Below are 14,960 nucleotides of genomic sequence, written 5' to 3'. Positions count from 1 at the left end.
AAAATTTTCTAGATTTTCCCCCCACGGGAAAGCTCGAAAAACATACATTCATACATACATACATACGTACATGTCCCCATTTTTTTTTGCGTAAAACTGCATTTACAATAGATTTTAGTATAAAAGAAAAATGCAAATTTTATTGGCTGTTAGGGCAAGAGACCATTCATGTTAAAAACCCATGGAGGAAATATTGCAAGAGACATGGAAACTATACCTTTGGTCCAACAATTTTTATATCTTAGACAATTTCAAGAACAAATTCAGAGATTTAATTCAGAGATTTAACCGTATCGACGAATTTTAAGGGCACAAAAATGCATGTAGTGGGTGTTTGTGCGGGAGGGATTTTCTCGGAAGGAAATATATGACAAAAACTAAACACACTAAGGTGGCTGTAAGCCAGCTAGGCCGACGCTAAACCAAACTTGCCCCCTCTTAATTATTTACGAAAAAATCACCTTGAACAAAAATTTGCACGAAAACAACCTTGACCTTTCCAATTTGCGTCTCGTAACAGTTTTACGATTCTGACCATCTTCCTGTGGTTAAAAAAGCTGGCAAACTTATTTTTTCCTGACGAGGTAAAACAGATCCGGCTGTAAAACGCATGAAATCAATTTTTCATTGATTCGAAAAGGTAGACTCAGAATCGGATTGCCCAAGCTTCGTGTGGAAGGATAAAATACCAAAATTTTTCTTCGCCTCGCGATAAAATATCCATATTTACGCGTTTAATATGAGCGAATGGTTGAAGAGATGTGTTGTTGTAGACCAGTGTGGTAGAGCGTACAGGTTAATCACAACCTTCCTTTGGTTCAAGGGTTAGAAAAGGATAATAGATAATTCACTCAACCGAAGGCTCTAATTTTTATCAAGAATAACATTAAATTGATCCGTCATACTCTTAGCAATGAACGCCATCGTCTCAGAACTCTTTTAAATTAAGGCAATCAGTACACCCTCCTCAGTCACAAAAATAGTTCCAAATTTCCGATAACTTTTGGGTAACTAACCATTACAAGCAATTAAAGAAAAGACGTTAGAAACATACAAAAGTTTCAAAAGGTTTGGTCGTCCATTTTTCTGCAAGAGGCTATCCGTAGGCGAAATACTCGGCAGCTGTTTCTGTCTCTAAGAAGATTTCCATGACATCCTGCTGTCGAGTTTTTCAAGGAAATTGAAAACTGTCACTTATCCCAACCACATTGTGTCAATCATGTTTCTGCGATAAAGACTTGACTTTTCAAATGGTATTTGCCTTCGCTACGCGATTTTTATGTCTGTCATTCCAAATCGAAATATTTCCAAACAACTCATTATTTCGTAATTCCGAGAAAAGCAAATCGTAAATCTTGGATTATTTTCAAATCTTTACTTTTTTCTGAAAAAAAATTGCACCTGCATCCTTCCTCCCACTGAAATTGTATCCTTTCAGTTAATAAACGCCATAAAGATCAGTCATTTTCTCTCAAAAGATGAGGTTGAAACACGAAACTGATGAACCATCAACTCTAAAGAGTGATTCTTTTTATCACCTTTCAGAAAGCTTTCAGAATGAAAGCTGATTTGCATTGTTAAGTAAGTAATTATCGCGCAAAATGATTGCCGCGTATTATTATGGTAAATGAAGTTTGGAGTTCAAGTGAAAAAGCGGAATTGCTCGGTAAGAGTTAAATGGTCTACGTGACGATGCCAACCAAGGTAGCTTTCATGCATGGTTTGCGGAAAAGAAAATTTTCGGAATTAATTCGGCTTTGAAAGAGTATAATTTACTTCCTCGGGAGGAAATAAATCTGGTCTTATTGTTTCATTTTCAGCCGTTGTATAGTGAGTCGTGATGCTCGTTTGATGTGGCACAGTAAAATGCGTCATTCTAAGTAACGGATGGAAATATTGTAAAGTACATTACATTTTGGACTAGCGGGTCTAAAACGCAGGTTACGGGACAAGGGGTTGCGGTATGATGGTCGCACGCTGCTGTTAAATTATTCTTCACTTCAACGATGCAAAAACAAATTACGGTAATCTAGAAACAGGTATATGTGGAAGGTAGGTGTTGATACTGCAAATTACCCCCACGTGGATGAATGCAGGCTGGAAGAGCATCCAAACGCATCCAAAACCCTCCTTGGTTTGAACCCTTGAACTAGGAAATTGTGATGGAAAGAGTGACTTCCGATTGGGTGAGAGGTCTTGTTTGAAATTAAGGGATGAATACCAACTTGTGGTACTCGGAGACATCGTAAGGAATCTTCGGCAACGCTAAAAAGACGAGAAAATTGTCCTCTTTAAATTACATGAGTCATTGCATTTTGTTTTTCCTTTGGAAATTCGGGTAATATAAATATGGAATCACAAGCATTTAACCTAAAGGAAAAGTTGACAGGGACAGGACTTTACCCTAAGTTTCGTTTGTAAATGAAAATAGCTAACACGCCAATTTGTTTTGCCTGCGTTTGGTTACCAAATAAGGACAACTGTCAATAACATGTAAGATTACGTGACATCGTGACACTTACCCTTTCAGTCCTGATAGTGACCAAAAAGGAATTTCTTCCCACAATACCTCTTTGTGAGAAATCATTATATTTCACGCAATATCCTCGTAGCTGCAGATATAAGAAAAGTATGGTGGACTCTTCATAATAGAAAGAGGGTGCAGTCTTAGAATACAAGGTAACGAAACACAGAGCAATTTCATTGTCTGCGTCTGACAAATGTGAGATTGATATATGTTTTTGCCGTAACGACCTTTTGAAAATAATGTTCCTCCTGTATTTAACAATTTTAAAATGCCTTCGGGTTGAGAGTAGTGGGGTAAAATACAATCTGTCAATACTCGTCACTTGATTAATCAAGCTTTTTGAATCTCTCCTTTGACTAAATCATATGGAGGGAAGCTGAACGAGTAATCCTAAAGCTATCTGCTTTGTGCCAAAGCCGATCTAGCTAGTTTGCTATTGATGATCTGTCTGCAATATCCATGTAGAAATATTATGCACCTCCCAAGCCAGTAACGCCGTGCAGGTCAGATTGGCCAGTCCAAAGGCTAAATCTAGTCCAAACACAGTTTCGTCCTCATTGTCGGGCGGAATGTGAATCCTTCTCATCACCAACCGCCGTATTTTCTCTAAAAAACGCCCAACTATTAAATTAAATACAAATGCTACAAAAACAAGGATAACTACTAAAGCTACTCTCTTCATGTAACTCGCACTTTCCACTTGATGTAAAATGTCTGAAATCCGGCCGAACAAAGATGAGTCCATCTTTCGAAAAGGCCAACTTTTAACAGCTGGTTCTCCAATGTTGTTCAAGCGTTCGTGAACCAGCATCGCCAAAAATGACTAGTCGAAAGTTCATTCCTCTAGGGAAGTGGGCTAAAAATCATGGATATTGCATTGTGGTTCTGTGACAACATTTTAGCGAGTGAAAGGATGGCGTTTGAAGGCCCGGTTCGTCCACTTTACTTTACTGAGCCCGCAGTCCAAAACATACTTTATGTATGGAATACGTACTTATCCAGGGCCCAGTTGTTCGAAAGCCAATTAGCGCTAACCCAGGGTTAAATTTTAATCCAGATTTCTCCACTCCTTTGTTCAAAAGCCCTTTAGGAACAATTTTCCCTCTTCTCTTTTGAACATCTAATGATCAAATTGCAGGCAAAAAGATTTGGATTGCATTCAGACCTGAAATGGAATTTCACACTAACCATGGGTTATCTTTACTCAGCTTTGAACAACCCGGGCCAAGGGAATATTTTCAGAAAGGGTTACGAATTACTAAAAACATGGCATTGCATTAGCCCTTTCACTCCTACAAGTGAACATGAAACTTCCCCCTATAAGATCCAAACATTATCAAGCAAAAAGGTAATAACAATACTCAAAATAAGAAAGCTGACTGGAAATCCACAGAAATGTACATACTCATTAACCTTTTTTTTTGAGTGACAACACCACATGTCTTGGTTATGTTTTTAGCTTTCCATTTTAAAGTTGCACCCTTGGTTGCCAAACCTTTGAGCAGGAGTGAGGCAAAGGGTGACCTTGTCATAATACAAACAATGCTGCTTTTTAAATGTAAATAGGCCATTTTCAATTTATTAAAATTCAAACTTGGCTTTGAGAAATATTATGCACCCCCAAGCAAGGTTACCTTCACCCTCACTCTAAAGCAAAGGCTTGGTAACTAAGTACACAACTGTAAAATGGCCTTTTAGAAACTGCAGCCATCTTTAACTTTCACAAGTTTGTAATTTCCAAGAAATCACATCGAGGTTGAGAGACAAATAATTTATTTCTTTTGTTTCATTCCCCCTTATCTCAGAGCTATGTCAGAATTTTAACATATCAAAAATGGGCTATTACTTTGTTACCATGCCAACTAGATACTTGTCTCCATCACAACAAGGTCACCTTCAGCCTCACTCCAAATCAAAGGCTTGGCAACTAAGAACACAACTGTAAAATGGCCTTTTGGAAATTGCAGCCACCTTTAACATTCACAAATTTGTTATTCCCAAGCTAGAAAATGTATAGAACATTACAACCCATCTTATAAACTATCCATCCAACATGTACGACAAACTGTTTATCAAAAATTTTTGTTTGTAAAAAGTTGGTGTGATTAAATCGACTGTATTTCTTTCAATAGAGAGCTGAGACTCCAAGTCACTAAAAATTGTAGTTTGATGCATTTGTTTGGCAAAGTATACTGCACCACCAGTACAACAAAATGAAACTGCAAAATATCCTGCCACTTATCAGGTGATGGAATAAAAAAAGCCTTTTATCACACTTAATATATGCAAAAAATCACTTGGATGCAAGCTTGATGTGATGTCTCTTTTAAGTCTTTTGCGCAAATGACTGTCTTAGATTGGAGCTCTTTATTCTGTTTAATAAGGACTATTAAGATAAACATGGATGTGAAAAATAAATTCTTGATAAACACTTGATCACTGATGATTATTTTCTCTATTTTTTTGTTTGTTGTTTGTTTTGTTTTTTTTTTCTAAACTACAAAACACTTTAACTACAATTAAGGAAGCATTCTGCAGTTCCAAATGCCTACTCTATGGTCAGGATTGTTAACTAATAAAATACATTAATTTTACTACGGTAGGTTTCACAAGGAATATTCTTATCCAAGCCCAACATCTAGAGACATCATTACTACAAAACCAACAATAGTTGTACATGAAGCTAACCGTCCATTACCACTGCAAAAAAAAAGTAAAAAATTATTAATTAAACCTTTCTTTTTAAATGATTTATGAATGGTGTCACCATCTATCTAGCAGTTTACATATTGCATCATGCTACAGTTATGTTGTATTTGGCTTACTGTCATTTGCAAAACAAAATGAAATGAAAGGAAAGAAACAAAATGAAAATCTGTAATTTGCAATTTCTATTTTTCAAATCATTAGTATTTTCCATTTTGCAAATTACTGATTTTCATTTCATTACCTTTCATTCCGTTTCGTTTTGCAAATTACAGTAAGCCTTGTATTTCTACAAGTCTTTTAGAGAAATTCTCTCATGTAGTGTTAAGTTAATACATAAACCTACAAAGCTTCAATCAGTTGCAAATTAAAGTATGGAGCTGACTATAAACTTTCCAATTTTTACAGAGTGAGAAATATATTCTAGGCAAAAAGAACTGGTACTTGTGGAAATTAAAAACTTTTCAGTATCACATAAGATATAAAGAACCACTCTTGCCAAACCTTGTCTGGGCCTCTGGTATGATATCATCAACTACAACATACACCATTGCACCAGCTGCAAATGCCAAAGCATATGGCAACAAGGGCTCAGCAACCTAGAGTATAATAAATAAGTCACACTGTTACACATAAATGAGAGCAATATTTTTGCTTCATGTAAGCAAAGCACTGTCAATAACTGCAAACCCTATATTAAGTAGCATTGCACATGATGTAGATAATGTTGACACAAAAGAACAAGGCCTGAACCAAATTTGTTACTAGTTTAGACATTTTGAAAAATTTGGTGGAAAAATATTCTAGGTTTGCCAGTTTAAATCTCTGTCTCCCTTCAATGCCATCTTTTAAACTCCTAGTTTATAAGGAGATGAACTTTGTTCATTTGTCTCATGACAGAGTCACTTTTGATATTGATCACAACATTTCGATTTCCCCCGTCTGCCTGTTCCTCAAACTTTTCCATGTAGATGTTAGCTATAACTGTGGAAACATGGCTTCCCATAGCTGCTCCGTTTTTAGGTTTGCAAGTAACATTTGCTATTGCCTGTTCCTCAGATTATTCCATGTGGATGTTAGCTATAACCACATAAACAGGGCTACCCATAGCTGCTCTGTCTTGCTGTTCATAAATCAACCTGTTGTATTTTAGTTTATTGTTTTGGGGTTTGTTCACCATTGCAAACTATCTATTTTGAGCTATTCTCTCACTGAAAGAAACTTTTCTGTGTCAGCAAAACAACTCAAATATGGTTGGATACATACTAATAGTTTCTTGAAAAATGGCACCAGTACTCACCACAACTGCAAGAGCACCAAAAAGTCCAGCTAATGGTTCTACCATTCCACTTAGCTGACCATACCTCAAATAAAAATTAAATGAATGTTATTTTATGACAAAGCAAAGCAGGTGAGGAAAGTTCAATAGTCAAATGTAAACATGCTTAGCTACAGAAATTAGAGACAATTATTGTTAAAGTTATTAACATGTCTGACTGCTGTGGGCATTGGAATAATGAAACTGTGATTTGGAAGAGATTTTGTTATCAACAATTCTCCCCACTGACTGGATTTATATTTCCATGTAAATTAGACCACAGATTATTTGGTTTCAGTTCAAGTTGGCTCCCTCTAGCTAATAGGCTAAGAAAAAGAAATTACATATAACATGTGTTATTCATTTGTAAGAGTTAAAGGTTTAAGCCAGCCACGATAAATGTTCAGACTTTAAAGTTGTACCTAAAAGTCATGCTAGAAATTGATGATAATCAGAAACATACACTTACCAAAAGCTCTTCCATGAGGAAAATCCTGCCCCTCGAAGTGGGAGACTAACAGCCAGTCCTTCTGGAAAGTTCTGAATTCCAATGCCTATTGCTAAATTCCTGGATATAGTATGCAACAGACGAGTAGTTGAGTTCCCAAAAGAAGAAAATTTAAGAGGAACCTCTTATTGACTTACATTTTGAATAATAAAGTTTAATTAAAATCGTTATGTACCTTGCATTTTCAAAGGTTGCAGCAGCTGTTTTTCCTATGGCACCAAACCCTACTCCAACAGCCAGACCCTCTGCAAAAAAGTATAATTTCAACATTCAAAAGAAACTTTTTGGCCACCTCTAGAGCTGCCCTAAGAATAATCATCATCCTTTTCAGTTGAAAATAGTGTCATGATCAAAGTTTGTCTGCCATATTTACAATTTTAAAAATCGATTGTACTGTAGTGATGTCAAGAAATGTCATTTTTTGCAGTTTTTCAGAAGTGACTGCCCTTGAGAGAAGGCAACATGTACCACTAGATCAAAAAAACGCTACATACTTGTAATTTTCTGCCCAAAAGGTAACTAAAATCCTGTGTTATGGAGTTGCATGCCTGGATTTTCCTCCTTGGCCATTAATTCTCTATGTTATAATTATATTATTGGGTGTTCTCTTCAAAATGTTACCTGGAATATTATGAACAGTAATTGCTATGATCAATAATAAAATTCTCCTCCAGCTGGCTTTTTGCTCTTTTGATATCTGTCCTTCATGATCAATGTCTTTATTACTAGAATCATGTAAATATTCCTTCTTTCTTTGTGTAAGCTGTGATGTATCTCTGTTGTGTGACAAGTTGTGGATGGAGATTTCTGTGTGATGGATGTTATCCTTTGATTCCTTCTCTTTGCATGCATTACCATTCTGAAAATCACCAGTTAGGGCCTCAGCAAAATTAGATGATTCCACACCCTTAGAAAAAGAAAATTATGGCAAATTAAAAATTGATGCAAACAGGAGAATGATGCTAAAATAGAGTTGTGTTCACAACTAAATCAATAAAATACAAGTATCTATTTACTGCGATATAATTACCAGAAGTGGCATAAGCTTGTCAGCCCCATATACAAATACTGCTCCAAGAATGAACCCTATAGATACTGGAACAAAGGCAAACTTGCCACCTTCTCCATAACTTCCTGAAGTTTCTGCCATTTCTATGGCTGGGGCTAATAAGGACCAATATGAAGCTGCTAGCATGACCTACATTGAAACAATCAAGGATATTAGAGATATCATGCACAAAATACATAAACTTGGGATAGCCAAAATGAAGGTTGCAGTGAAACTCAAAACGTTGAGCCCTGGAAATAACTATTGAATGTGACTACGATTTCATTGTCACATCATAAGTTCTTAAAATCTGATTAACCTCTGCAATTTATAGGTGTGCTTAGATGTACCAAAAGATATGATTGGAAAGAAATTACACCAATTATTATCTAACCAATGGCCAAGACTAATGAATCAAAACAAAATAAATGTACTCATATCATAACATCATTTCTAATATCAGAAGAATTTAACAGGGCTGAGATATGTTTAATTTTAAAATTTGGGAGATCTGTTTACGTGTTCTGATGTTAATCTAAGATAAACACGTCATTTAAAACGATTATGGTAAAAATATCGTAATTTCACAATCTCTATCTTACCCCCGCGGCAAATCCCAGGCTAGCATCGAGAACCTTTCTCTGAAATAGTAAAAATAAATTTATCATTAAGCTCGCGATTGACATAAATGCGAAAGATCAGCTGAAAGTTACAGCTTCGAGCCATGTAGAGGGGCACAGAAACCTTATCCTACCTGTCCGCTGTTAAAAACGAAGACGAGAGCAGATCCAAGAGCTGTTACTCCCCATGTAAACAACGTCCCTAAAAGAGCCTGAACAACAGGATTAGAGTTTGGGATCATCAGAAACTACTTCGCTGTCCAAAATGGGGATATTTGACTGAAGACCCGGCACTCTCAAAATTTCAATGAAATTGGACTGCGGCTGTTCATAAGAAATAAACCACTGTCGATGTATGCTAATTTTGAAGGTCCACGTGTCAGATAAGGACGTGGTCGAAGAATTTCGCGGAGGTCACTAGAATAACAGTTTAAACTTCTATGTTGGTGGACACTGTGCGATCGTTTAACCTGACTGAACTAAACTGAGCTATAAAATACAGAGCCAAACCCAGTATAAAAGCCTGTTAGTGTCAAATCCCTTTTAAAACGGTTTTTGATACTAAAAAATACCCACTATTTTCAAGACATGCACTGGTGGTTCAGTGGTAGAATTCTCGCCTGCCACGCGGGAGGCCCGGGTTCGATTCCCGGCCAGTGCACGGTACTGTAACTTTTTTTTCTTTACATTCTCGAGTATTAAGCTGACAAATATTTCTGATTATTCATTTCAATAGAGCACTCTTCTTTGACCTGTCCATTTGTCAGTTTGTCCTTTTGTCTTTCTGACACTTGTGATACAATAGGATTATGATGGTATTTAATACTTGTATTCTGAGACTTTCTTGAAATTGATCACATGATTTATTTATCAATATATTACTAAATGGTGTTTTACTGAGAGATGGAGACAAAATGTTGCCAAAAATACTGATTATAAATTTAAATGTGCACAATATGTATATAAATTATCAACACACTATCTAGCTTGGACTAAGTTAGTTCATATCTGCAATTCGTCAATCATTTGAAGAGTATTTGCCTCCCCTCCTCCTCCTCCTCCTCCTCCTCCTCATCATCATAATTCCCATCACTTTTTAAATACAGATAACTTAGTCTCCATTTGTACCTTTTTTCACAAAATAATTTGATTTAGATGTTGGTGTGACAAAAAAAGTCAAATTTGTAAACAAATGTTTGGTAGATAAAAAAGTTGCTGCCTGCCGGGGTTAAAAGAGTTATCAAAAACACAGTATATATGATAGTCTAAATACATGCTGATAGTAGCAATAATGTAAATACAAAACTTATTTAAATAGCTAAACAGCTTCCTAAATAATGTATTTCCACTATTATATTATAACTAAAGTAATCAATACTTCATCAAAAACTATACAACATAGTTTAAGATGATTTCTTCTTGGCCTCTTTGTCAATAGTATGCTTTTTTGGAATAAAAAAAGGAATAACAATAAATGCCGCCATCACAATGTGTCCAACAAAGTACATGCTCTTCCATGCTTCCAGGCATGGAGCAAGTTGAATCAACATAAATCCACAACCAAGATACTCCATGCTACGGTAATGAAAAAACCAACTCAGCCAATCATACCAGTAGCAAAGCTCTGGCGACAGGTACGGCTTGATAGCTTTAGACATTTGAACTTCAGCAATAACTGTCAGTGGAACACACAAAAAGGTCAGGTAATAACCTGGGGCCACACCATGCCAGAAGGCACTGACAAGAAGAGTGGTGAACATTCTGAAATAAAGTAGGTAACAATTATATTCAAAGTTCACATCATACATTGTTGTATCTAGAGAGGGCCTTCTTTAGAATGGAAGGGGACTTGTTAAAGAGGGTTGGTAAGGGAGGTTTAGATAAGGAGGGGGGGGGAGTTATTAGAGAGGGTTAATATAATAATAATAATAAAAACAACTTTATTTAAGGAGGGTAACACACAACAGTAATTCAACTGATGAAGTAGTGGCCCTTGATCCTAAAAATAACATAACAGAATTAAAATGCATTTGAGGATTTTTAAACTGGTCAACAGGTCTATAAGAATATAAGCTAAAAACCAGATAAAATAAAATATGCTGCTTGGGTCAGGTTAAATTGCATTTAGAGTGAAATGCTCTACTTCATCATATCTCGTTAGAAAATGTCTGTGAAGGGCCTTTCTGAAAGAAGCAACTATTTTCGCCTCTTTTTTTAGGTTCATGGGTAGTTAGTTAGTTCCACAGTCTTGTTACAGATATGCTAAAGGTCCTACCTCCCTCTGTTTTGTGATTGAAATGAGGGAAGGCAAAATTTAATTTACTATAATGACCAGTTAGTGTGTGTAGGTCTGCATTAAATTTGGAAAGTTTATAGGAGAGGGTGGGTACCCATACAAATGGGGTGGGGCTCATTAAAACTCAGTAAGAGCCCCTTTATGAGTGACATCTAATAACATGTACATGAATTGAATGAAATTTATGTGAACGCACTTCTCTGGTTGAAAACCTTACAGAATTTAACTCGCAAACTAAATGAAGCTTTCAAATATGTTAAGTTCTAAAATGCTGCTACGCCAAAATGAATAATAATACTACTGTAAACCTATCTGCAAATTATTACAACATTGTTGCAATTTTGTCTGGCATTTTTAAAATAATCAATTATAATATTTTATTGGTGAAGCACCATTTCCAGTGGTGTTGAATTGCACCATACAATGTAAATTATGTAAATTCAATTGAATTATGATGCATTGAAGACAAAAATTACATTTAGAAGTTTTAAGAAAATGTCCAAAACTTAAAATGTCTAATAAGTAAAAAGTCTAAATGAAATAAAATATCAAATTCTATGAAAAACATTTTCCTATGATTGTATAATTGTAGAGTTTTTGTTTAGGGAAAGGGAAAAAGGGAACACTAAAGAAGATACTTATTAGGGAAAGGAGCTTATTACAGCATACATGTGAGCCAAAAAAATCAATTTTTTGTCAATACATTAATACATTAATATTAAAGTAGAGACCGATAACAATTACTTGTTAACAGACAAATTAAAATTTGTGATGTTTATCTATCACTAAGCACCACAACAGGAATTTGTTACTGTGCCCTGCACATGATTGTTAATAGTCTTTTATATTTATGCGATTTTCATTATTTTCAGTATTTTGTAATTGCATGTGTGCATTGTAAACAAGTATGCTGAAAGCTCCTAGGCACTATGTGGATAAATAAACTGTCTATCTATCCATCTATCTATGACTTGCATTACCTTAAGCTTTTGTTTTTAAAAGGAGTTTTCCTGTGTATGTAAGTTGCAATCCACCATTGAACAGTCATGTTCCAATTCTTCATTGTATTTCCCATAGTAGGTGAAAACTCCACCTCAAAAATGTTTATGTTGTGGATTGTCTCAAAGCTGTAACAAAAGGGAAAAAAGCAACACAGGATGACTTAAACAAGATATTTTGGAAAATAATTGATAATGATGAATTAATTCTAAGGAATTATTCTTGAAATATCTTCATCTAATAAGCCTAAAAAAAGGTTAGGGATAGATGGGAATTTATTTCAAAACCAAGTAATTTGCATTTGAGAATTCTAGAATTTTGGATCTCTGGAATGGAATAATTAAGATAGCTCAAGTTTTGAGGCAACCACTGCATTTAATATAAATGTACCTGTGCGTGTCTTGATTACATTCTTTGTTTTGGTCAGGAGTGGTCTGATTAATGGTTCCATTTTTTTCTGTATTAGGTTCACTTTGTTCTGGAACTGCTTTGGTAGGCCCTAACCCAGGCTTTGGTTCTGTTTCAAATGGATATGCCCCCAAACCAAGAGTCATACAGCAACTTTCAGCAAGGAGCCAGCCTATATAAAAGCGCCAGCGAAACCCATTAAAGGTTGGGACAAGATAAGCCAGTTGGTACAACACCCCCCAAGGATGACTGGTGTATTCTGGAGTCCCAATATGACTGATTGGAAAGTAATGGTTTAAAATAAGGTATATCACACCATAGAAGGGAAATGTCTGAAGATTTCTCATGGCAGGGATGACGGTGGAAATCTTCTCAGGATGTTGTTGGTTAATCATGTCCTTGAAAGTCTTGTAGCGATAGTAAGGACCAGTGGTGAGTCCACAATAACAGTAGGAGTAACTAAGGAACTCATAAAAGGATGGTCGCTTTGACTTTTTAGATTCTCCTTCACTGGTTTCTTCCTCAGACTCAAATATTTCAAATGGCAGTGTACAACACTGAAAAGGGAAAAAAATCGTGAATCCATAAATGCATGAATTACTTCAATTTTCAGTTGAGTGAGATGTGACAAAAATTTGGCAACTGCGTCTTTGTGTTTTTACAGTTGGTAATCGATGCACAGCTCTTGACATTTGGTTACTATTGGAGGTGAGAGAGGTTGCCTGTTACAACACTATTATCTCAACATTCAAAACTCCATTACCAAACTTTTTCCAAACCTCACTCAACTGATAATTGTGGTAAGCTGTGAAATTAAAAGATGTGGAATATTAGTGAAATGTTATTAATTCATATTATTGATTAATTATACAGAATCAAGAGCTAACATTTTTTTTTTATGAGTTAATGATTTTATGTTTCTGTCAATTTCAATTAAGTTCAGGTTTAAAATAAACACAAGCAAAAAGCAAGGCAAAGCAGGCAATCCAGACCCCACAAGGTAGCCTCATCATGCTTGTTCTGGTGGTCAATCGCATATGGAATTTACTTCACGTTTGGCTCCGGCAGAACTTACCAAACAATCAATATAGCTTACATTACAAACTCACCCTCAAGGTCACCAACAGCTGAATAGCATTGCTGTGTTCTGGTGGCTTTTCAAATCCAAAATACTTGCATGTGCGGAAGAAAAAAAGATAGCCGAACACAAACAGGAAAGCTACCCACTCACATCGCCTGCAAAATAACATTGTAAAAGAATATTTCACTCCTTCCATCCAGAAAACCTCGCAAATAGTGGGTTGATAACAAGAAGTTACCAAATGGAGATGTTACTGATCAAATAGCCATGAATTATACGGGTAATTGATTCTCATCAACAATTTCACCGCACAATTGTTTCAGAGAATTGTGCTGTCACGACATACCCACTGACGAGTGATCGTTTTCACTCACTGTTTCAAAAGGTGGAGGGGTGATAAGCAAACAAACCATTTTTAACGCCTTCATGCTTAGCTGTTGTTGAACTGACAAGATGATTTGTTTAAAACTATCAAGAACAGCAGGGGTACAATAGGACACGATGCATGCTTGCACACGTTGATTTCCCAACAATGGCGAATTCATTCGACACATGTTAAGGACAAGCAATCTTACCTTGGACCAAGAGAAATAACTATCACATACGTGCCTAGAATTGTCCAAAAGGAGTGAAGAATTCCCCAAACTCCGACAAGCGCGAGTGACAAGCATACACCAGCAACGGTGGAAAGGAATTGCTTTCGTGAAGGAGAACCTGATAATTTGACCAAATGGCCGAATGGAATAGATCCTAATAGCATACAGAGATAAAGTAAGTCTGTAGTGGACATGGTGTTCCCCCACACGCGGTATATATTAGTTTGTCAGACCGTAAAATCAATTCTCCAAGCAAGAGATCCCACCGCTGGAGTGATATTCGGGACAAAAGCATGACAAATGTCAGCCCACGTATTAAGGAGTAGAACCTGGGAACTACGGTGGCTCACAATTGTCACGGCCAAAGAAATAACTTCGCGGCGAAAACAAACGGCAAAAGGAAGAACCTGAAGGCCAAAAGGAAAGGATTCACGGCAAAAGGAAAAACCTCAAGGCAAAAGAAAAAACCTCACGGCAAAGAGAAAAGACTCACGGCAAAAAAAAAAAATTCACGGCAAAAGTAAAAGACTCATGGCTAAAGAAATAACCTCACGGCAAAAGAAATAACAATGTCCTCACGGCATTAAAGAGAGCCGTGGAGGCTGGGAGGTTTTTTCTTTTGCCATGAGTCTTTTTCTTTTTTCCGTGAGGTTTTTTATTTTGCTGTGAGCCTTTTCCTTTTTGCCGTGAGGTTATTCCTTTTTTCCGTGAGTCTCTTTCTTTTGCCGCGAGGTTATTTCTTTTGCCGTGACAGTTGTGGGCCACCGTAGGGAACAACTTTTTACCCGGCCGGGGGTTCAAGTATAGGAAACGCTGTGATAAAAAATTGTTAAGTCCTTAAAGCGTGCAGATA

General features: G+C 36.3%; 2 protein-coding genes and 1 non-coding gene across 3 annotated transcripts; 1 reads left to right on the top strand and 2 right to left on the bottom strand.

The window, feature by feature from the left end:
• Positions 1-3,865: 3,865 nt before the first annotated feature.
• On the bottom strand, positions 3,866-9,214 carry LOC113674604 (zinc transporter ZIP11). The gene is made up of 9 exons (XM_027191094.2): positions 8,862-9,214; positions 8,710-8,748; positions 8,090-8,257; positions 7,681-7,966; positions 7,235-7,304; positions 7,021-7,119; positions 6,534-6,597; positions 5,738-5,832; positions 3,866-5,227 (listed from the first exon to the last, which is right to left on the bottom strand). The coding sequence occupies exons 1-9, from the start codon at positions 8,967-8,969 to the stop codon at positions 5,149-5,151; spliced, it is 1,008 nt and encodes a 335-aa protein (XP_027046895.2). The 5' UTR covers positions 8,970-9,214; the 3' UTR covers positions 3,866-5,148.
• A 103-nt stretch (positions 9,215-9,317) lies between these two features.
• Trnag-gcc (transfer RNA glycine (anticodon GCC)) lies at positions 9,318-9,388 on the top strand. The gene has a single exon. It is a non-coding gene; the product is annotated as a tRNA-Gly (tRNA).
• Positions 9,389-9,567: 179 nt separating this feature from the next.
• Positions 9,568-14,429, bottom strand: LOC113674766 (membrane-bound acylglycerophosphatidylinositol O-acyltransferase mboat7). The gene is made up of 5 exons (XM_027191265.2): positions 14,087-14,429; positions 13,540-13,666; positions 12,413-12,987; positions 12,004-12,150; positions 9,568-10,488 (listed from the first exon to the last, which is right to left on the bottom strand). The coding sequence occupies exons 1-5, from the start codon at positions 14,299-14,301 to the stop codon at positions 10,131-10,133; spliced, it is 1,422 nt and encodes a 473-aa protein (XP_027047066.2). The 5' UTR covers positions 14,302-14,429; the 3' UTR covers positions 9,568-10,130.
• Between the last annotated feature and the right edge of the window lie 531 nt (positions 14,430-14,960).

This window comes from Pocillopora damicornis, chromosome 10 (assembly GCF_964200805.1).
Source record: "Pocillopora damicornis chromosome 10, jaPocDami1.2, whole genome shotgun sequence".
NCBI classification, from domain to species: Eukaryota; Metazoa; Cnidaria; class Anthozoa; order Scleractinia; family Pocilloporidae; genus Pocillopora; species Pocillopora damicornis.
This window is presented reverse-complemented; position numbering and strand designations above follow the sequence as displayed.

Excerpts from the sequence above, each read along its gene's own strand:
- LOC113674604 (XM_027191094.2), bottom strand. The coding sequence starts at position 8,969 with ATGATCCCAAACTCTAATCCTGTTGTTCAGGCTCTTTTAGGGACGTTG. Across the intron at positions 7,305-7,680 it reads TACTGTTCATAATATTCCAG|AGGGTCTGGCTGTTGGAGTA; the intron begins GTAACATTTTGA and ends ACTTTTTTGCAG. Across the intron at positions 7,120-7,234 it reads GCAACCTTTGAAAATGCAAG|GAATTTAGCAATAGGCATTG; the intron begins GTACATAACGAT and ends TACTATATCCAG.
- LOC113674766 (XM_027191265.2), bottom strand. The coding sequence starts at position 14,301 with ATGTCCACTACAGACTTACTTTATCTCTGTATGCTATTAGGATCTATT. Across the intron at positions 13,667-14,086 it reads GTTATTTCTCTTGGTCCAAG|GCGATGTGAGTGGGTAGCTT; the intron begins GTAAGATTGCTT and ends GTTATTTTGCAG. Across the intron at positions 12,151-12,412 it reads TGTAATCAAGACACGCACAG|CTTTGAGACAATCCACAACA; the intron begins GTACATTTATAT and ends CTTTTGTTACAG.